We start from the raw sequence: 22518 nt of genomic DNA, 5'->3' as shown, positions 1-22518 counted from the left end.
CCACTCTTAGTGTTGGCTCATGTCATCATCTCAAGGTTCGTGCGTTCCGGCCCCACGTCAGGCTCCACACTGTGCACAGCTTGCTTGTGATTCTCTCTCTCTGCCCCTCTCATGCTTGCATGAGCTCGTGCATGCTTGCATACACACACTTTCTCTCTCTCTCAAAATAAATAAACTTAAAAAAGAGAAAAAATAAATAAAAATGCATGGTGTAGTGTACTAAGGACGTATCACAGGGTAGAGCAGAGTGTGGGCTTGCAACAAGCGGACCTGGATTGAAATCCAGCTTTCTGTATGCTCAACCGAGCTATATGCCCTGTGAGCCTCCGTAAATTGTGCATAATAAAGGCATTTCTTGTGAGCAATGGAGGAAATACTCCATGCAATGTGCTGGGCACATAAATGTTCACTTCCTTCCTCCTGCATGTAAGTGCAGAGAGGGCTTCGTACGTGAGGCCTTGGTAAGGTCAGTTAGGCACACTTGCTCGAGTTGGGCTGCCCGGGGACGAGATTCTCCGCTGGACAGAGCTCATCCAGCCCCACGCACACATCTAGCAGTGCCTCTTCCCCTTGGTGGCCCTGACACGTTATCATCAGTCCAACGAGGCTGAAAAAGTTCACAGGAGCACCACTCAGAAGCAGGAACAGAAAAGCGCCCTGCAGGGGTCCCTGGGGGGGCTCAGCTGGTTAAGCATCCAACTTCAGTTCAGATCATGACCTCACGGTTCGTGAGTTCAAGCCCCACACTGAGCTCTCTGCTGTCGGCACAGAGCCCACTTCGGATCAGGTCCTCTGTCCCCTTCTCTCTCTGACCCTTTCCAGCTTGCACGTGTGCGCTCTGCTCTCTCTCTCTCAAAAATAAGTCTTCAACTAAGTAAATAAATAAAAGCACTCTTCAGAGCCCTGCCAGCTACGTGTTCAGGGAAGCCCATAGGGCTGCCACAGTTTTAGGATACTTCCCTGGAAACGGGGTGGAGGGAGTTGTAAGGGGGTGCAGAGAGATGTAGGGAGGTGTAAGGGAGTGTGTGTGGGGGAGGGTGGGAAATGGTACAGCAAAGTCCTAGGCAGGAAAGTAACTACCAGTCTCAAAGCTCTGGAAGACGCTATCTTTTCTCGAGAAATTCCAAAATGAAAACATTTTCTTGCTATACAAATTTTGTGCATAAAAATTTTGTATACTTTCATGTTATTTTTTATTACTCATATAATGTATTTTCATTGTTCAGGAGATAGACGTTTCTATTTGTGAAAACTATTTGGGGTCTAAGCGTAGGATGGATTGCATCCTAATTTTTCTTATCAAAATGCTAAATGCTAAATGCTGAATCTAGGGGCACCTACGTGGCTCAGAGGGTTAAGCCACCAACTTCGGCTAAGGTCATGATCTCCTGGTTTGTGGGTTCTGCTCTGTGCTGACAGCTCAGAGCCCCTTTGGGACCCTCTGTTCCCCTCTCTTTATGTCTCTCCCCTGCGTGCACTCTCTCTCTCTCTCAAAACTAAATACGCATTAACAAAAATTATATAATAAAACTTAAAAATCTAAAGAAGAAAGCTAAATGTAAAAAACCCACTGTTTTTTTATTGAATGACTTTGCCCTTGCTTACAGGATTAAAAGTTCAATTTTTAAATTGGCTTAATTAACCTGCACTCCCTGGCCACCTGTAGTCTTTTTTTTTTTTCCCACCTGCATACTTTTAAGTTCCAATTACTGGGGTGCCTGGCTGGCTGAGTCGGAAGAACACGCGACTCTCTCTCAGGGTCCTGAGTGTTCGATCCCCACTTTGGATGTAGGGATTACCCCCTCCCCCCGAAATTACATAAATTGTAAAAAAAAGTTTTTTAACTTTTTTAATGTTTATTCTTATTGAGACAGAGAAACAGAACATGAGTGGAGGAGGGGCAGAAGGAGAGGGTGACACAGAATCCAAAGCAGGCTCCAGGCTCTGAGCTGTCAGCACGCGGGGCTCGAACTCACAAACAGTGAGATCATGACCTGAGCCAAAGTCAGAAGCTTAACCGACTGAGCCACGCAAGGCGCCACCCCTCAAAAATTTTTTTGTTAAGTTCCACTTACAGGCCTATTCCGGCACCACAAAAATGTCAGGTCTACCATCGCAGGAAAAGGCAATTTATTTGTAGCAATGATCTAACTCCTATCCATCCAGTGTTCCGGGACACGGTGGAGGAAATCAGTCGGAGATACAAGATCCGCCCCAGTGTCACCGTCCACTATGGCTCTACGGACACGTGCCGAGCGGGCGCCCACCCGGAGCCCTCCGCGCCCGCGCCCCGAGGTCTCAGCCCCAGAGTTCCCGGGGCGCTCACGCCCTCCTCTCCCTCTCCCCTGCGGCCCTCTCCGCCAGGCCGGGGTAGAAACCAGGAAAACAGGGGGCCGGGGGCGCGGGTGGGAGGTGGGTGGGGACTGCAGTTTTAGACGAGATGGCAGGGGAACTCTCCCGCAGCTCTCGGCGGGAAGAGAGGCGTTCAGTGAGTGGGGCCCCAGAGGAAGAGTACGAGAAACTGTGCGACAACGTGAGACTTTACCTCAACCTTGGAACCCGCGGCACCGAGCCCAGGACCCCCTGAGGACCAAATTCTCCGGGGGTTTGGAAACCCCATTCTTCCGGTCGGCAGCAGCCCCGCCCCTCGAGCCTGGGTCCGGTCCCTAGACGCGGTTACGCTCCTACAGGTGCTGCCTCCTCTTCCGCTCCCAAGGCCGGCGAGGCGGGGCTCTCAGACCCGCCCGAGCCTGGGTCCTAATCCCTTCCCGCCCTCACCAGGCCACGCCCCCTCCGCCCCGCCCCTGGCGAGACTCCGCCCCGTTCAGCCTGTATTTAAGATTTGAGCGTCAAAGACCGGGCTGAGTCAGAGACTTCGTTTCCTTATTGGTTGTGGTGTACGACCGGCCGCCACAGAACTGGCTGACCCGGAAGTGATTCCTGAGGCTCCGGCCGCGTGGGTTCGCTTGCTGCGGACTCCGTTGCAGCTGAAATGACCAAAATAAAGGCAGATCCGGACGGGCCGGAGCCGCAGGCGGAGGCTTGCCTCGGGGAGCGCACTTACCACGAGCTGCTAGTGAATTTGAATCCCATCGCGCAGCCCCTGGCTTCTCGCCGTCTCACGCGGAAGCTCTACAAATGCATCAAGAAAGGTGCTGCGGCCGCTGCGGTGGCCGGTGGTGGCGCGGGTGGCGGGAGGAGGCCCCCACACTGACTCTTATGTCGTTGCAGCCGTGAAGCAGAAGCAGATTCGGCGCGGCGTGAAGGAGGTTCAGAAATTTATAAACAAAGGCGAGAAAGGGTAAGACCGCCCTCCCGCTGGGTTTTGCATTTGGGAATGGTGACTGAACGTATTTCTGCTGCTTAGTAGGTGCTTGACAAAAGTCGGTTAAAAGCGTTGGGGGGCACTGGGTGGGCTGAGGATCCGACTTTTGATTTTGGCTCGGGTCGGGATCTCACTGTTGGTGAGATTGAGCCTCACATCCCGCTCTGTGCCGACAGCGTGGAACCCGCTTGGAATTTTCTTTCTCTAAACAAACATTCTTAAAAAAGTGACCGGATTCAACCCTATGTACGGAAAATTATCAAACAGTCCGTGACTTCCCTTCAATACAGCTAGTGGGTACATCCTATCACTTAGAAGAGCGCAAAGGACCACCACTGGGAAAGTGAGTACTGGGGAAATGAATGGAATAAGCCTACTCACTTAGGGTAGGCTTTATTCACTCATAGACTGTTGTCAGGTACTATGCTATGGGGAGACAGTGTCTTTAATCAAATACACACAAAAGAGATAACTGAAGGAATGTTCCTCCCACTCAGGCCAGACAGTAAGCTCTCTGAGAACAGGGTAAAGCCTCCCACTGCTTTATCCCTGGAAGTATCTGGTACATTATTGGTGCTCAAGAGATAAATAGTGCTGCGGCTATTTGATGCTCAGTGGGAAGTCTGACTTAGGGCCAGAGTTCTGCGGTAAGATCCTGGGTCCCACAGCAGGAGAGAGGATAGTGATGGACACAAGTGTTACCCTGTCATGGGGCTTTGTAAGCTGTGCTAAGTTTAGTTTTCGTAGTCAGCTTTGCAGGCCACTGAGGGTTAAAAAGCTGGGGAGTGACAGAATTGTGTACCCTTAAGATTTTTCTGGCAACTCTAGAATTAAAGTGGATGGATCTGAGAGGACATTGAGAAGGTATGGCTTCCAGCTGGAGGGCCCACTCACTGAGATAGTGGATGGAGAGGGCCAGGTTCCCATGGGAAGATGACCGAGTTTTGTTTTAGACACATGAGCTGCCTTCCCCTTACCTCCCACCCCGCTCCAGCAGAACTGTCAAACAGGCAGGTGGCTATATAGATTTGGAGCCTGGAAGGGAGAGAGAGGCCAGGCAGGAGAGAATAGGTCTGGGAGTTGTCCCCACATGGATGGCACCTGAGGCCATGGCTGTGCCTGAGGTCACCAGGGAGAAGGTCCTGGAGGGCAGCCAAGGACCAGGCTGTGAGGAGCCCCAGCACTTAGAGGCCACTAAAGGAAGAGGTGCCTGCAGAGGAGAGCCCAGAAGAGAGAGGAAAGTAGGGGAGAGTGGACCCTGTACTTTGAACCAAGAGCTCTTCCCTTGTGCTTGCCTCTCGCTCCCTCGAGTCTTCAGGGCTCTGAGGCCCTTGCCCCAGAGCCCTGACGTCTTGCCCGCGAGGGGTCCTACCTGAGGGTTCTCTGGCAAGCCTTCATTAGTTCCAGTCACTCTGGGGACTGAGCTCGTGCTTCTAGGCTCAGCATTCCAGGCCTTTGGGTACGGCCCCTACTAATCTCTCTAGCCTTCTGTCTGCCCCTCCTGGATTCCACAGCCATCCCAGGCCTCCATCAGCCACCTCCTGGGTATGTGGTGCCATTCTGATTCGTTCAGTCTTCAGTGCTTTCTGTGCCCAGCCCCTCTGTGGGCTGCCTGACTCCTAAGACAGTGCCAGCTTTCTGAGCTTTCTGATCCAGTGTCACCTCCTGATTCCTCTTTTTTTTTTTTAGTTTGTTTAGTTTATTTTGAGAGAGAACGTGGATAAGGCAGGGGCAGAGAGAGGGAGAGAGAATCCCAAGCAGCCTCTGCACCAGCGTAGAACCCGACACAGGGCTCAAACTCACGAACCATGAGATCATGATCTGAGCTGAAATCAAGAGTCAGATGCTGAACCAACTGAGCCATCCTCCCAGGCAACCATCCTTATTACTCTTTTGACTCTTCAAGGAAAGCGGAGCTCTTCCTCCTTGGGGTCACTACCATACTTCACCTGTCCCAGTAGGATCCCACTTGTCACACTTCATGGCCTTAGTTACTTGCCGGGAACTAGGGAATCCCCTCCCCAGAGGAAGGTGATCACCAAACACAAATTTGCATGTACTTTCAGAGGAGGGGGATTCATGTTCATAACTGGGGTCATTGAGAGCAAGGGCTATCTTCTTGGTCTCTGTCCAAAGGCACTTTCGACTGAAAGAGGGAATGAGCAAGTGAGAAATGAAGGCTTCTCCCATTTCAGGATCATGGTTTTGGCAGGAGACACATTGCCCGTTGAGGTGTACTGCCATCTCCCAGTTATGTGCGAGGACCGGAATTTGCCCTACGTCTATATCCCCTCCAAGACGGTAAGGAGCACACGAGTCCCCCCCGCCCTCCATCTTGGTCAGCACTGGAGCTGGGGGCCTGGGGGCAGGTCTATGGGAGCAGGCCCCAGTGGGAAGGAATGCAGACTTTGGAGGCAGACTAATGGATCCTCAGCTCTGCTGGCTCCTGGTTGAGGGACCGCAGGTTAGCGCTTTGCATTCACTTTCCTTCTTGTGAGCTGGGAATCCTTGCCCCTGTGGACCGTGGGAATGAAAAAGGAGGTGTGTGCACGGGCGTGCTCCATCGACTAGGATGCTGTGCTTGGGAGGCAGGGCTGTTGGCGAGGCCTGTGTGGCTGGCCTTATGCTTACACAGGGGCCAGGCCTGGGGCCTGGAGAGGGGGTTGGCAGGGAACAGAACACAGGTCCGGCCTAAGGAGACGGCCTCTGCCTGGGCAGAAGGCCATTTGTGCTTGCAGTGTGATGCTGTAGGCCCGGCGTTGCCAGACCTGGCTCAAAGGTCGGCAGAGTTGGAGTGAAGGTGTCATTCGGACCGCTGGCACTCATCTGCGGCCAGTGGGGTGGGGGTCTTGCAGCCTGTCCTCCCCCGCAGTGCTTCTTCCCCCTGCTCCACAGGACCTGGGGGCGGCCGCAGGCTCCAAGCGCCCCACTTGCGTGATAATGGTCAAGCCCCACGAGGAGTACCAGGAGGCTTATGACGAGTGCCTGGAGGAGGTGCAGGCCCTGCCCCCACCCATGTGAAGGACTCCACCCATGTGAAGCACCTGCTCCCAAAGCAGTTGGGACGGCAGCCGGCTAGCCACACACCACCCCTGGCCCCCTGCAGCCGGTCTTCCTGGGCAGCTCCGCCGGCTCTTTTGTGAAGGCCAAGCCGCCGTGTTCTGTTGGGCGTCAGTGAAGACAGCTCCGAGGGTGTAGTGTGGGAGAAGTAAACGCTATGACTAAAATGCGGTGAGCCTGTGGGTGTTTTTTTCAGCAGCAGGTGCTGGCGGGGCCAAGGAGGGGGTGGAAGCCGCCGTTCCCGGGAGGCAACCTGATGGACGGACTCACGCAGTGTTCCGGGCTGCTGCCAGACCCGGGCTGAGTAGAGGCCTTCCCACCGCCATGGCAGGTAGAGCCCCAGGATGAGGCCACTTCAGCTGACCCTGTGCCCAGAAGCCTGCAGCCCCTGCACTGGGCACACCCCCATTCCTCTTTCTTCCTTTCCTTGCTCCTTCGAGCCTGAACCGCCACTGGGAAACATGGAAACCATTTACCCACGCGAACAAAAATGTGAAAGAGGCATATGAAGCTAGGGACAAACTCCAGGCCACCGCTCCTGCTTTGCATCATGACCCTGGTAACCCAGTCCCTTCAAACATTTCAGACTCAGGGTGCCCCTTGCTCTCCAAGGCCCGGCACAGGGCTCCGTGGGTACACACAGCAACCAAGCTCCAGGCAGGCGCACCAAGGCAAAGTGAAAAGAGCTTGGGACTGAGAGTCGATCCTGTTTAAATTCCGAGCTGTCTCTACAAGCCGTGAGCCCTGTAAGGCAAGTCCGTTTGTCTTCCTACCTCCCCTCACACTGCTTCCTAGTAAGGAGAAAAAGACTTCATACATGTTTGTGTGAAAGCATCTTGCCTGGGGTCAGACATCACCAGGCTCCCACCCAGTCAGGGAGGGACGGTGGGTTCTCTGGCGCGGGAGCCGCGCAGGGACTCCTTGTCGGTGAAGTAAGGAGAAGGCCTATGAATATATTTGCTCAGTTATAAAACCATGGCATTCAGCTCAAACCCGGACTATTTACAGTGGGAAATGGATATGTACAGTCATGAGGCTGTCCAGCCAGAGGATGGACACCATGCGGGCGTAGCCGGGAGCAACCTGGCTGGGGACAGGACTGGGAAGACACCCATGTTGCCTCTCTGTTGGCTGCTACTAAGTCCATGGCAGATACAGACGGGAACAGCGGGAGTGCAGAGGCCAGTGTCTCCATACCGTCCTGTCAAGGAGCCAGCTGCCTGGCACAGATCGGTTCATCTCCCTCCTTGGTCTCTGCCCGTGGTGGCACTCGGCCACTTGTGCCGAAGTGAACCACAGTCTGCCGACACCAGACATCCCCGCCGAGACAGGTCCGAGGCTCAAGTGTGAAAAGCCCCTTTTGAAAAAGTTCCTCCCAGGCGGGTATCAGAATATGATGCGTTTCCCGTCAGCTGGGTTCTGCTCCATGGGACAGTAGGGACACTTGAGCCTGCAAGGAAGGAGAACAAAGACAAGCTTGGGGGCTGGCCAGCAGGAGCGCGAATCGGAGGTGGCGCAGGGCCCAGGGAACTTACTTTCCTCCGTTAATGAGCTTGTTGAGTGCGTCTCGGGAGATCACGTGGCCGCAGATGAGCTTGATGGGGGGGTTGGAATCCGACGTCTGCTGCCGCAGGATAGGGCAGGCGAACACCGAGTGGTACCAGCACTTCATGCCCAGTTCGATCTCGATCTGAGGGTGGGGGCGCCATGGAGGGGTGAGCCCCACTCCTGGCCACGGCTGCCCTTCCTGGTGCCGCCGGCCCCCACCTCCCCCCAGCTAGGCCTCACCGGTAACTCATCCTTGTGACTCCAGACCCCCGTGCACTGCCGCTGCTCGATCACCGCCTTGATGTTCATCAGCACCGGCAGCGCCACACAGCCAGAGGCAAAGCTGCAGAACAAAGAGCAGGGTCTGCAGTGGCCCGGACCGAGGACCCAGCGAACGGACAAAGGCACCGGCACACTGCTGGTGGCATGTGTCCTGGGACAGGGTTCTAAAGTGGCACGTGGTCAGACTGGTCCTTGAAAATCTCGCCAGTTGCTCATAAAGCACCACATATATAGTTACTCATGTCCAACTCTAGGGTCACTCTAACGCACCCGAGTTTGTGAACCTATGGGAAAGACAAAAGGAAGATCTAGGCGGGAGATGCCTGCTCATCCAACCACCGGAATGTTGCCGTGCTAGGGATGGTGATCAGTCTGCAGGGGTCCCAGCCTGCCTGTCTCCCCCACTCTGGTGTCATAATGCACCTCTGGCTGGTTGTCTACATGGCTGTCATCACTTGGAAATGGGGGAGGATTCAGATCTCACAGTGACTCAGGCAGGGGCGGGGAGTCGACTGTCTGGCGCCTCGGGTGCTAAATACCTATGATGCGCAGGGAAAGCGTGCACTCCAGAACCATGTGGACGCGCCACTGGTGTTCCGGCTGGGAAACACTGTTCTATAACCTGAATCCTTCACCCTCCACGGGGAGGGGCAAGAGACTCCATGACCCGTCTAAATAAAATGCACCGCGATGCCATTCACAAGACGGTAATGCACAGTAACCCACACTACTGTAAAGGAGCCTTCCAAGGGAAAGGTCTCAATACATGTTAGTCGGCTGCTTTCAAATCTCCCCAAAAGGACGTGGTTTGAGATGAGGCTGAGAGACCTCGTTCCAAAGACCTTACAGAAAAGGAACCCTGACCCTGACCCTGACCTTGTAGCATGGCAGGCCACAACTCCTGATCTCAGCTTCTCCACCTGTAAAAATAGGTAATTCCTACCTGGACGAATGACTGAGCCAGTGTAGGTTTGAGAGAACTAAGCACCATCCCTGGCACATGAGCGGCCTTGGCAAACTTTCCCTGGAAACCCTCCTACTGGCACCGCCCCCACAGGGCTGCCCGTACCTGACGCTGAGGGGCGACTCCACCGAGAGCCCCAGCAGGGAACAGGCGTCCCGGGTGAAGGTCTCACAGATCTCTGCCCAGTGGCTGTTGTCCAGGAGGTGGCAGTAGGGTGACTTCTCCAAGCCCAGCCGCAGGTATACCAGACTGCCCATCATCACCTGGATCTCTAAGAGGCGGGCAGGGGACAGGTCAGGGCGCAGGCTGGGGAGCAGGCCAAGCCCTGTGGGGCCCCTGACGGGGGGGGGGGGGGGCTGAGCTGCCCTCAGGCAAAACCGAGTTTTCCCTAAAGTCCCATGTGGAGGCCACGTCTCAGGGCTGCTCCTGTGGGACAAAAACAAGCATCCACTCAAGGAAACCAGGAAAGTGAGGGGAGCTCACTGCCCATCCTTCAAAGTGCACAACGAACGAGGGAGTCTCCCTCACGTTTCTCTTCTCCCAACACTAGCTATTCCCTTTTAAAACACTTCCAGGTGGTATCTAGATGCACGAACAGTGCTTGGTCTTCATGATTTCACAAATAAAACGTGAAGTGATACATAGGTAGGAACAGAGCTAATAAAAAAAAGAGACCAATGGTAGGGGTGGTTACTATCGGAACACCTGGAAGGTGAGGCTCAGATGACTAAGTTGTGGAAACCCTGGGGGGACAGAAGGTTTGGGAAGAAAGCTGTGGAGGGGGTGCCCGGAAGGAGTGGGGTTCTTCTGGGTGGGAGGCCTGTCTTGAGGCCAGGCAGCATGAGGTCAAGTGTGTCCCTGGCATGCAGAGGCCCGCCCTGCTGTGTGGGTGTGGCACACAGCACGTGTCCGGGACCAGAGCGGCCTGAGACAGAGACAGAGGCAGAGGCAGAACCTTGAGTTTGGAGCTCACCTCGGAGTCAGTGAGGGAGGGTCAGAGTTCTCGGGCTGGGGACCGGCATCCTGGCTGCATGTAGCCCCTCAGACGGGGCAGGGACCTTCAGCCCAGCCGCCTGACACATGCTGACACCTGCCAAGGCCCGGCGGCACCCACCTCGCTGGTGCAGCCGTGCAAATGGCTGAAAGTGCCGGGCGTAGCTGAGGGCCTCCAGCTGCTTCTCGGGGCCGCCCGCCAGGAGCCGGATGAAGTGCAGGCGGTGCAGCTTGAACTCCAGGGAGCTGTTGAGCTCGAGCAGGCGCTGCCTGTGGGAGACGGCCCACCTGGGAAGAAAGGAAGCTGGTGGGGCGCGAGAAGGGGCCCTGGGAGAGCCAGGACGGAGGTGGGCTCCAAGAGCCTAGGTGAGGCCCATGCCACAGGGCCGGAGGCACGTCAAGCACACCGAGTGACATGGGAGACGGCAGCCACTCCCTGGGCCCCTCTGGCCCACCGGGGGACCAACTCACTCCAACGCTGGCCCTAGGTCTTGTTCGTGCAGAGCTTCCAGGATTCGATTCAGCTCCAGGAAAGGCTGCTTGAAGTCCAGGTCTACGTTCAGCGTGGATTCCTGGGCGGGGGGAGAGTGCAGTACCACCACTGGAGGACAGCGTGTCCAGGACATTTCAGCTCTGTATGGCTGAGTGTCGCACGCTGGCCTCCCAGAGCGTGTACCTTGCCCGCCCCCCACCCTATCCCCCAGTCCCAGGGTCTCCGAGACCTGTGCGGAGCAGCATGGTGAGAGCAGGCTCCTCATCAGGCCTCTTAATTCCATTAGGGAAAGCAGCCTTTGCCTTTACAGCTTGTGTGTTTTTAACACCTAACAAGTGCTGCTTTGTCGTTTCGCTGCTCTGCCTATTCAGGAAAGGGCTATCAGGCCTCAACTCAGAACCCTGGCTGGCAACCAACTCAAGCTAGAAGTTCAGGACTTCACTTTCCATCATATATATTTTTAGAGCCACCTCTGTTTAGGGCAGGGGAAATGACTTCCTCTCTAAAACTGGTTTACGTAAAGAATAACAGGAACCTGATACAAAGACATCTATCACACAGGGGCAGAACAGGCAGGTTCCAGCACCTTCCCGTAGGCCGGTACCTGGCACAGCTCCTCGGCAACACTGAGCATGCCCTGCTGGTACAGGTGCTCCACGATGGCCATCTGCAGGATCTGCTGCTGCTTCTCCCGCGAGTCCCACACCGCGTCAGAGACGACACCGCAAATCTCGGAGTCGAAGTTCTGATGAGGACGACAGACAGGGCCCTGTGAAGCACCCGTGCTTCTCACGCACGCCTTCCCACTGAGCCCCAGACACTAGCTCCAGGGCATCCCCCGCCCAGCTCCCGGCTGCCCGCATGCTCACCCTGTCGATGGCTTTGCCCACTCGGGAGACACTGCTGTGAATGTCCTTGTGGTCCGAAGCCAGCTTCTGCACGGTGTCTTTGATCTTCCGGCAGCACTGGGACATCACCAGGGAGAGGGTGGCAGACAGAGGGGTCCCCTGGAGGGCTGCAGGGAAACACGGGCAGTGAGGCAGCACACAGAGGAGCACACCTTATCCCTGCTTCCTCTAAACACCAGCCTGGAGGCCCGGGAGACAGCCCTGAACCGCCGAGGAAAGACCCCAGCGTCTGCCGCGGTCCTGCCGCTTTGTAACTGCATGCCGTGGAGCTGGTCGAGGGGGCCAAGTGGGATCATCTCTCAGTTCATCTCCTCAGCTGTAAAATGGGGGACCGTACCGGCCCTGTGCGCTGTGGTGAAACGTAGATGATGTGGAACTCCCTGGGGGCAATGCGCACCACCGTGCTCTGCAGGGGCTCTGGGAGTATCCCATCCTGTAGCTGAGGAAGCTGAGGCAGGAATACGCCAAGTGACAGCAAGGACAGCTGTAAAGCCCATGCTCCTCACCGCCACACCGGATGGCTCTTTATGGACTTGAGTGAGATAGCATGTGTGAGAAGGCTTCGAGCCACTGGGCACTGCCCCTGTGTTCTACCCTCTTATCAACCTGGAGGATAGGATACCGCCAGGGAGGCTCAGGACCCCAGGCCTGCAACGGTTTTCAGGCCCTTCCTCCAGCCCAGCATCGATGCGCCTTCTTTAGACCGCAGCACCTTGGTGCAGGGAAAGGAACGTGACCCAGGAGGGCCCAGGAGTGTCTCAGCTCCCAGACCTGAAGCCCCGAGGAGAGCTGCATTCTGCTAAGGTGCTGGACGATCCACATGGGAACCGGAGCTTCTGGAGCACCGCCACCACCGCAGCGGAGCAATGCTCCGAGTGTGAAGCCGGCGTGCACTGAGGGGGTCACAGGGGCACCTGGGTGCGCCTGGTCTGGACATCTCTGTTAGCTGGGTCCATGATTCCAGTCTCCCCAACTCCGCTGGTTTGTTTACGCTGGTCTGAGCTAGGTTTCTGTCATTTGCTCTTGGGTGGGTGGGTGGGTGGGTGTGTGTGTGTGTGTGTGAGAGAGAGAGAGAGAGAGAGAGAGAGAGAGAGAGAGAGAGAGAGAAGAATCCCAAGCAAGCTCTGCACTCCCTGATGTGGGGCTCAAACTCACAAACAGGGAGATCATGACCTGAGCCAAAGTCAAGAGCAGGACACTTAACCGACTGAGCACCCCCGCCTCCCCGCGCCCCTGGGTTTGTCACATGTAACTGAATGTATCCTGACAAATACAGACAGGAGGCAGTGGCTGGGCCACCTCCTATGCTGGGGAGGTGGGGCAGGCCTGCATTCCACTCTGACATCAGGGCCACCTGCCCCACCCCCAGCTTGCCACTCATTTCTCACTTTCTGCCCCATTCAGGTCACAGAGGGCCACACTCTGCACATTCCCTGGCCATATTCCCTTTAGGACGAAGCAAGAGCTCTCAGGAAACCAAACCCCTTTCGTTTCTTTTTTTAAAGTAAGCTCTAGGCCCAACATGTGGCTTGAACTCACGATCCCAAGGTCAAGAGTCACATGCTCTACTGACAGGGCCAGCAAGGTGCCCTGTAACCAAAGCTTTTTAACCTGAAACCCCCAAATCTTCCCTGCTCAAGGCCCCACTGACAACTACGAGCCCTAACAAATCCCCATCTGAGAAAACACGGTCTCCCTGTAAAGTCGCCGCAGCAGCCGTGATCACCATCTGTTAACCAACAGCACAGCGTACAAGAATGTCAGACCCGCAGAAGGAAACCATCCTACCGCACACAGTTCACATGCCATCAAAATCACGGCGTTTATTATAGCACGGCACAGCCATATACGGAATGGGAAGCCACCAGGTGCAAGAGTGAGGCAGAGTTCTCTGTGCTCATACAGAACATTCCCCAAGACAAACTGGAGGGGGAAAAGCAAGGTACGGGAAAGCATGCACTTTTTGTGTTTAAAAAAAAAAAGGGGGGGGGTTGATACACACGCCACCAATATGTGCACCCAGATGCTGTCTGGAAGGGCACCTGGAAACTGGGGACAGGGAGAAGCACACAGAAACTGGGAATCGAGGGTGAAAGGGACACTTTTCACTGTAAGCCTTTTTGACCTTAAAGTCTTTTCCATGTGCATGTTATCTTTAAAAAATAAAATAAAATAAGGGGAGCCAGGGTGGCTCAGTCGGTTGGGTGGCCGACTTCGGCTCAGGTCATGATCTCACAGTCCGTGGGTTCGAGCCCCGTGTCGGGCTCTGTGCTGACAGTTCAGAGCCTAGAACCTGCTTTAGATTCTGTGTCTCCCTCTCTCTCTGCCCCTCCCCCGCTCACTCTTGGTCTCTCTCAAAATAAAGACATAAAAAAAAACTTGAAAAATAAAATAAAAAGGAAGCAAACTACTTTGTAGATTTTATTTCCTCAGTGGTACTAGTGTAGCAATTCTGAAAATACTTTCTATGTACCACAGAAATCAAGCAGACAAAAAATTGATTGATGTTGTTGGGAGTCAGGCTTCTCAAAGATGCAGAAAAGAGATTCAGCTATGGACAGGGGAAATCTAGGAACAACCCTGGATATTGGATTGAAATTAGAGGTTATCAGCACAAACCCATGGCCTGCAACATACAGATAGATCTGTCTTCTGAAAAAACAGAAACAACGACACCTCAATAACAACCCAACAATGCCTGGGTGGCTCAGTCAGTTAAGCGTCTGACTTCAGCTCAGGTCATGGATCTCATGTGGGTTCGAGCCCCGTGTCGGGCTCTGTGCTGACAGCTCAGGGCCTGGAGCCTGCTTTGGATTCTGTGTCTCCCTCTCTCTCTCTCAAATATAAGTTAAAAATTTTTTTAATATATTTAAAAAATAAACAAAAAAACGATTAGACATGAGAAATAATGCATGCTTGATCTTGGATGGGGTCCTGGAATGGAGAAGAAAATTTAAATGTTTTATGAAAATTACTGGACGATGATAAAATCAAAGTACAAGCTGTATCCATTAGGTCATAATATTGCATTAATGTTTAACTTACTGATTTTAATAATTGCACCGTACTTATGTAAAAGAATGCCGACTGTAGAAAATACACACCAGAAATTACGGGTCAAGTGGTTCATATCTGCAACTTACTTTCAAATGGTTAAAAAGTAAGAGTAGGCCAGAGAAGTGATAAAGCAAATTTGGCAATGTATCCACAGTTGATGAATTTGGGTGAAGGGTATATATGAGTTCTTTATACTATTCTTGGAACTCTTCTGTAAATTTGAAACTACCCCAAAATGCCTTTTTTTTTTTTTTTTTAAAGAGAGCAAGTAGAGAGTGCGAGAGAGAATTAAGCAGGCTCCACGCCCAGCCCAGAGAGCCCAACACACAGCATGATCGCATGATCCTGAGATTCGGACACTGAACTGACTGAGCCCCCCGGCGCCCCTAAATTAGGAAATTCTGTTGGCACTTTTGAAGCCACTCAGAATGACGTCCATTATCCTCCTTCGGGGAGGCCTAGGGCTTCATGTACTGATGTCCACAAACCGTCACCCTCTAGCAGCCGGTCACCAAGTAGCCCTGGGGTCTCGAGGCCCCCCAGGAGGCCGCCGTGGGGCTCTGGGGTGGGGGGATGACACACACCTGCACTGGCCAGCTCAGCCCGCAGCTGGCCCACGTAGTGCAGCAGCTCCTCCAGGCTCTGCTCGCAGTGCTGCCCGTAGGTCAGGAACTTCTGCAGGACCTTGTCCACCTCTCTCTCCACGCTCGCACACTGCTCCATGGTGGCCTCAGCCTGTGGGCGGGAGGGGTCCGCTGCGTCAGGCCCACCCTGGGTTGGGGGGGATGGTGGGGAGGCTCCCAGATCCCCTGTCACCACACCCATGTCATTTATCAATGCTCAGAAATTCCCAGCTCCCCATATGTGTCCACAGGGCCCACCACCCCAGCCAGGGTGCCCCGTGGAGGATCCAGGCAGGCATGAGGATGGGTTTTCTGAATCATGGTGACAAAATTACTGTTTTCAACTCTTTTCATTCTGTAATGCGTGTGCATCTCCTTTTAATCAGAAGAAAGAGCAGGGCTCACAGAGCCTTCGGCAAACAATACCATCTACTAGAAACACATATGTATGCTGCCTGTTTTCGTATTTCATGTATTTTTACGTATTTGTCATAAGTGCCCTCTCTTTGGCTAGTGAACATGGTTTTCCACATACCACGGTGACAGAAGCCATGAAGACAGTCCTCGAACGGCTGACAACTGAAAATGCAGCCTAAGGAACAACTGGCCCTCATGGGGGCCTGACGGGCTTCGCCTCAGTCAGCGCTGCCGCTCACCCACGGACAGGCGGCCTGTGTCCAGCCGGCCTGCACCCCTGCTCCGCGGCGGGTTCATGCTGCTCCCCCTCCCGGTGTGCTGCTGGCCCTCCGCGCATCCCTGCTCGAGAAGCTGGCTCATCCTGTCGGAGCCAGCCCAGAGCTCGCCTCCGCCGGCAGCCATCCCTGGCCTCCCGCTGCTTGGCTCCCTCAACTCCCACGTGGCCCCCTTCAATTTCAGTTTGCATCTCCGGGTAATTTAAGGTATCTGAGTAAGCTGGGTACTTGAGGACCTGCCTCCCCCATTGGACTAGAACATCTCTTGTTGTAACACACCCTTCCCTCATTATACCACTGAAAGAAAACAGACTTTTCTTGTCCCACCACCAAGGCGCCCTTCCTAAGTCCTTTCCACCCTGGGCCACGGCTCCCGTCTATTCCAGAGCAGCCTCTGATGCTGACCACATGGACAGTCCTCAAAACATCGGTGACGAAGTTCCCTCCCTCTCATTCTAATGGATTTGGAAGGAGAGGGCTCTCGCAAACGTTCACATCTAGCCAGCTGTCCCTTCTCTCAAAGAAGGGTCCAGAGTACCACCACAAGAATCCCATGGCTGAGGTGACCATCGGAATGTTCTGAGTTCCATGGGACTCCCCATTCACACCAGTACCACCAGCCCTGGCCTCATCATCTTGGCCCAGCCTGCAGCCCCCTCCTTCCCAGACAAGAGATGAGTGATGGGGAAATGGGAACCAGGGCCTTGAGATGTGGTTTTGCCTTCTCTCCTTCTGACTGATGCCATCACACTGGAATTTGTAATCATAATCGTGATGTCCAGAAGTCATGCCTCCTTCTTCATGCCCCCTGGACAATACCCTATAACTGAACATGTGCCATTATGGGCAAAATATACCAGGGATTCCTGTCTGAAATAATAATAATTATTATTACTCCTACTAACAGTTAACATTTCGTCGGGGCTTGTCACGTGCCAGGCACTGTTCTGAGGACTTTGTGTGCATTAACTAATTTAGTTTTTTTAACTGTTTACTAACTTATTTATTTATTTATTGGGGGTGTGGGGACAGGGGCAGAGAGAGAGAGAATCCTAAGCGGGCTCCACACTGTTAGCTAGAACCTGACACAGGGATCAATCTCACACCAACCATGAGATTGTGACCTGAGCCAAAATCAAGAGTCAGACGCTTAACCAATTGAGCGACCCAGGTGCCCTTGATTTAATTCCTACCAAAACACCATGAGTTAGGTACAGTTATAGTCCCATTTTACAGAAGACAGAAATGAGACACAGAAAGATTAAACAACAACAGAAATGAGCCACAGAAAGACTAACCGACCTGCCCAAGGTCACGAAGCTAAGAAAGGGACGGCCTGCGAAGTGAGGCCCGGCAGTGTGGCTCCAGTGCTGTTCTCTGAAGCACTTGGTGTCACACTATTCTCTCACCTTCAACAGGCAGCCGCCTCACCAGGAGAGGAAAGCAGCCAGGATCTGCGGCTGGAATGAGTGCACAGCAATGTTCAAGGACGACAAGCAACAGGGAATTAACCGCACAGCCTGTGAGATGATCAACTAGGAAAGATGGCACCACAAAAGAGTGTGAGCCAAGAGTTGGGGAAGCAACTAGAATCACAAGCTACCATAAATAAGTACAGCTCAAGAAAGGTCAGGACCTCACCAAGGTCAAACCAGTCTGGCCCTGTCGGACACCAACTGAGGCCAGGATGATCTAAGGGAAGCCCCAGTCAGCATCCTGAAATTGTATTAAAGAGCTGAGGGAGGAAACGGGCACAAGGATTCTCACCTCCAGCACTGTGGGCTGTGGAAGTGGAAGACAATCTAGGAGCCACAGCGGGTGACGGGGACTGGTAAGTGGAGGAAGTAAAATGCAGGAGATGCATCTATGGACAGCTGGGTAGCATGCAGAAGCCGCCTCAGAGACACAGAATCATCAATAAGATCCCAAAACACAGTCCTGAAGGGGAAAAAAGGAACAATGAACCCTAGGCAGAATACCATTTACGTAAACGAAAAATCTCCGCATACAGCCAAGGACACTGGCAAATAAAAGGATTTACACCAAACACAGCAGGGTGGTTTTCTATAGTGGGGGAGGGAGGAGGAAATACTAAAAAATATACAAAAGAGATAAAGGCCCTGCCTGAACCAGTTAAACGTATAAGGAACTGAGGAGTCTGATGAACTCAATAAAATCTAAAATACAATAAATAAACCAGGAAAACAGAACTGCTTGCCAGGATTCTACCCAAGAAGCCCAGGAGGCCAATGCGGCGTGTCCACGGCGAGCCGCTCTGTCTCAGCCACAGTCGGCCATCTTCGCCAGGCACCAGATGGAGAGTGTGTGTTTGTCTTTGACTCTAGTGGAACTTCATGTCCATTTCAAGCCCTCCTCCCCCAAGTGTCACAGGTACAGAAATGACCCACCAGGACGATCCCTTCAAAACAACACATCAGTCCCCGTCACCCCTGGACTCAACACTGCCTGGACTGACGCACAAGCCGTGTGTAATTACACATCTGCTTCTGCTGCACAAGCTATTCCATGTCCAGAGCGCCCTATGCGCTCCTCTGCTCCAAGACCACAAGAAGCGGTTTCATCACTGGCTCCCCCACAGAGCCCTGGATGACATTCCGCAGCCCCCCCTTCCCGCCCCATCTCCTCTGCTTCCCAAACCTCCATGGAGGACACGCACACCACAGTCCCCTGAGTCCTCAGCACTGTGGCACAGTAACTGCCTCTTTACAGGTGTAAAGCCCAGGGCCTGGTCCACAGTGGGTGTTTGGTGAATGCTCACTGACTAAATAGCACATCCACTTCCTAACCACTGGGCTAGGGGGCCTAAGCTTGAACCTGCAGGGGGGTGGACAGGAAGACACACGAACGAAGTTTTAAATCCCCACGAAGGGGGCGCCTCGGCGGCTCAGTTGGTTCAGCATCTGACTTTGGCTCACGTCATGATCTCACAGTTCGTGGGTTCGAGCCCCACCTTGAGCTCTCTGCTAACAGCTAAGAGCCTGGAGCCTGTCTTCGGATTCTGTGTCTCCCTCTCTCTCTGACCCTACCCTGCTCACGCGGTGTCTCTCTCTCTCTCTCTCTCTCTCTCTCTCTCTCTCTCTCAAAAATAAGTAAAAACATTTAAAACAATTAAAAAAAAAAGAAAAAACATTTCCAACTGGAACAAAAATCCTTAAAAAAAAAAAATCCCCACCAAGGCATGCATGGGTACTGTCCCCAGTCTTCAGCATCCTGAAACAGAAGGGCCCCCTTCTGGGGCAAAAGGGAAGAGGGGAAGTCGATGCAAATCACGGAAAGGTCCCCTTTGCCATTTGACACAGAACTGGACAGCCTTGGGACACCTGGGTTGAGCGTCCGACTTTGGCTCAGGTCATGTTCTCACAGCTCATGGGTTCTAGCCCCGAATCTGGGTCTTTACTGACACTGCAGAGCCTGCACAATGCAGCACTCTCTCTCTGCACCTCCCCCGCTCACTCTCTCTCTCAAAAATAATATAAACAGTAAAAAAAAAAAAAAAGCCTAGAACTGACCAGCCTCCATTGACCCAACTCTTACACTTCTGCACCCCTCACCTCTAACCAGTCTCCAGCCTACCCGCCACTCCTCTGCTTAAAACCCAATAAGATCTCTACTGTACTCAGAATAAAATCCCCTTCCCCCTTTTTTTTAAAGTTTATTTATTTTTTTTTTTAGTAATCTCCACACCCAACACGGGAGCTTGAATCAACCACCCTGAGATCAAGAGTCACATGCTCCTCTGAGCCAGCCAGGCGCCCCCCCCAACCTCCTTTTTATGGCCTACAAGGCTCTATCTCTATGTGAGCTGACTTCCAACCACCCCACTGTTCATCTGCCTTTCCCCTCCTCACTGTCCATACTCCGACCACACTCGCCTCCCTCCTGTCCTTGACTACCATGACTTTATTTCTGTCTCAGGGCCTCCGGCTGACTGTTCTCTCCGCCTGATACAGTCTTCCCCTAAATCTCCCATGACTAGCTTCTTACCAGGGTCCAATGTCAACATCACGTCTTCAGAGATGCTCTCCCACTCCACAGTATGCAACGTTGACCCCTCTGCCCATCCCTACTCCAGGCACCCTAATCTTATCACCCTGTTCTTTTTCTTCAGGGCACATCCCTATTTGAAGTTTCAAACCTTTGTTTTGTCATTAGTCAAAACTGGAGGACGAAGCCCACCATTTCCGCTAAGCCGCAACTCTTACTAGGGATGTCGCCTGCATTAACGTGCGAATGACGGGCAAACTCCTACTCATCCTTCCAAAGACCCTGCTCCAATGCCCCGTCTGGCCCCTGGTCCACACTGGGTTACCTGAGACTCGGCGGGGTCGCACTAGGATGGGACGTCTCCGTACGAGCGGCTCCCCTGGCAGACGCGGCTCCTCCGGGGTCCTCGGAGTCCGTGGGTCTCCAGCTGCCCGGGGCCGACGACGGAGGAGAAGACAAGCCCACGGACAGGCTGGGGCGGGGGCTTGAGGGGCTGCGGAGAAGGCCCGCAGCCTGGGAGCGCAGCGGAGCTCCCGCCCCGCGCGCCCCTGTCGGCCGGCCCGGCGCCCCCGGTCCTCGGCCCGCACCTCACCGCCCGGAAGCCAGCGGGTTCTCACCTCTTCCCACAGCCGGGGCCCTGGCTTCCGGAGCCTCTGTCATCGGAACCGGAAGCCGCGGCGGTTGCTGGGCTGGGCCGGACCCGCCCACTCGCGGCCTCACGGAGGGGTGGCCGTCCCCCGAACCCAACGCTTTGGGCCCGAGCGCCCGGCTTTCCCCTCCCGCGCGCAGTGAATGGAGTCGCCCGCAGGAGCTGCGCGGCCCCTGGAAGCCGCGCTCGCAGCCGTGGGACAGTCGTCTCTGGGTTTCCTCGGGCGCCCACGGCCGCCTGCAGAGCCGTGACCCTTCCAGCCGGCAGGAAGGAATCGGACCGACCCACTTGCAGGGGGTGCGTGGGCCTGGTCGCCCCGGCTTCTCCACCCGGGCCCCAAGTGGCCCAGCTGCGCTCTCGAAAGCCCCAAACCCGAAACAACTGTGCCTCCCCAGCTCCTTGATTTTCGCCCTCCCTCAAAGGGAGGACAATACCGAACAGCATAGTGCAAGTTAGGGGTCCAAGGGTAAGCTCTCCTCCTGTGGTTCCTTGGTGCTCTTTGGGAAACATCAAGCGACGTTTAAATTTTCTTTTTTCTGCCCAGCCTCGCTGGTCCTCTAAGCCTGGACTTAATAGGATTCTGCTAGTATGAGGGGTATTGTAGCCCTTGCCTTGCAATCCTCTGAGAACGCCCTCCTTGAGGGGCGGGGCGTAGGGTGGGGGTGGCAAAATGGCCTTAAGGAGTAAGGGTAAGGGTTAGTTAGAAAGGGAGAGGAGGCGGTGGCCCCAAACCCGGACAGAATTCACGATCCCCCCGCAGACCCCCTCGCTGCGCAGGGGAGTGGCAGAGAAGCTCCCTATTTCTTCCGCAGGCCTCGGGGACTTGGACTAGAAACAGCCCAAGAAAAAAGGCTCTATCATCTCTCGTTTCCCTGACTTCCTGCTCCCTTTTAGGGCCAGTCTCATTCCAGAGCAACCTCCCCTCCAACCCTCCAGGCCTCCTTCCCACCCCCACCACCCCCAAACATCCTTGTTTTCTGCACAGCGTTTGCACAATCCAGTTGTGTTTTCTTTATAGCAGTTGACGTGAAATTGCCTTCTGTGTTTGTTTATTCTGTCTTCCAGCCCCTAACACACACACACACACACACACACACACACACACACACACACACACACCCCCTTTAGGATAAAAGGTCCATTGGGGCCAGGACTATGCACTCATCACTGCGTGCTTGGAACAGAGGAAGTGCTCAAAAATACTCCGAGGGAGCCAATATCCTCTACTGAATGAGGAAACAGCAGTTCCAAAACCTTACGACACACACAGGGAAGAGGGCGGTCCCCAGCCCCACGCGGGATCGTCGGAGCGTCCCGGAGAGGCCTGTGTCTGTGCACCTCAAGCCTGGGTGGTCCTGGCCAACGTGGGGGCTGCGGGGGTGGAGAGTTGAGTGAACCCTGCCTGGGGCCACGGGCTGGGCTGAAGCCGCTTCCAAGTCAGCAAGACCTCACAGACCTTCCCTAATGCCCCAGGCTTCCTCACTTCCTCTGGGGGAGCCCTTGCTTGCCTCACAGTCCAGGTGGGCGTGAGCAAAACCTGGATTCTCCAAGGATTTTGAATGCCCCGCGCATGCGTGTATACACACACACACACACACACACACACACACACACACACACACACACGCGCGCGCGCGATTTCACCTCTATCGACGTCGTCCACCCCACATGTGGCTCTCCTAGCCTGTTGGTTTCTTCTCAACGTGCAGCATTTTATTACATAAATGATTTTGTTGTGCTCATTGGGACTATGGCTTTTGTTTTGTTTGAGGAGTAGGGTGCTTCTAAGCAGAAAAACTTAGCTGTTGTCCACTAACTGAGTAATAGTCTTTAATCTGTTGCTAGTTTCCTACGGATGTTTTTAAATTTCAGTCTTCAATACATGTCCATTTTATTTTACAACGGGTAGTGCAAAGTAG

General features: G+C 54.0%; 2 protein-coding genes across 3 annotated transcripts; one reads left to right on the top strand and one right to left on the bottom strand.

Annotated features, from left to right (window-relative positions):
* Nucleotides 1–2869: 2869 nt before the first annotated feature.
* NHP2 (NHP2 ribonucleoprotein) lies at nucleotides 2870–6555 on the top strand. Its single transcript, XM_029941605.1, has 4 exons — nucleotides 2870–3152; nucleotides 3232–3301; nucleotides 5521–5626; nucleotides 6221–6555. Exons 1-4 carry the CDS (start codon nucleotides 2993–2995, stop codon nucleotides 6344–6346), a joined length of 462 nt encoding a protein of 153 aa, XP_029797465.1. The 5' UTR covers nucleotides 2870–2992; the 3' UTR covers nucleotides 6347–6555.
* A 650-nt stretch (nucleotides 6556–7205) lies between these two features.
* RMND5B (required for meiotic nuclear division 5 homolog B) lies at nucleotides 7206–20604 on the bottom strand. Of its 2 annotated transcripts, XM_029941604.1 has the most exons (11): nucleotides 20276–20604; nucleotides 17713–17883; nucleotides 15215–15365; nucleotides 11535–11680; nucleotides 11270–11410; nucleotides 10644–10744; nucleotides 10294–10460; nucleotides 9285–9450; nucleotides 8174–8276; nucleotides 7921–8075; nucleotides 7206–7835 (listed from the first exon to the last, which is right to left on the bottom strand). In XM_029941604.1, the coding sequence occupies exons 3-11, from the start codon at nucleotides 15351–15353 to the stop codon at nucleotides 7772–7774; spliced, it is 1182 nt and encodes a 393-aa protein (XP_029797464.1). In that variant the 5' UTR covers nucleotides 15354–15365; nucleotides 17713–17883; nucleotides 20276–20604; the 3' UTR covers nucleotides 7206–7771. The 2 variants fall into 2 exon arrangements, with proteins under 2 accessions (XP_029797464.1, XP_029797463.1); XM_029941603.1 differs by lacking the exon at nucleotides 17713–17883.
* Between the last annotated feature and the right edge of the window lie 1914 nt (nucleotides 20605–22518).

This window comes from Suricata suricatta, chromosome 6 (assembly GCF_006229205.1).
Source record: "Suricata suricatta isolate VVHF042 chromosome 6, meerkat_22Aug2017_6uvM2_HiC, whole genome shotgun sequence".
Taxonomy (NCBI): Eukaryota; Metazoa; Chordata; class Mammalia; order Carnivora; family Herpestidae; genus Suricata; species Suricata suricatta.
This window is presented reverse-complemented; position numbering and strand designations above follow the sequence as displayed.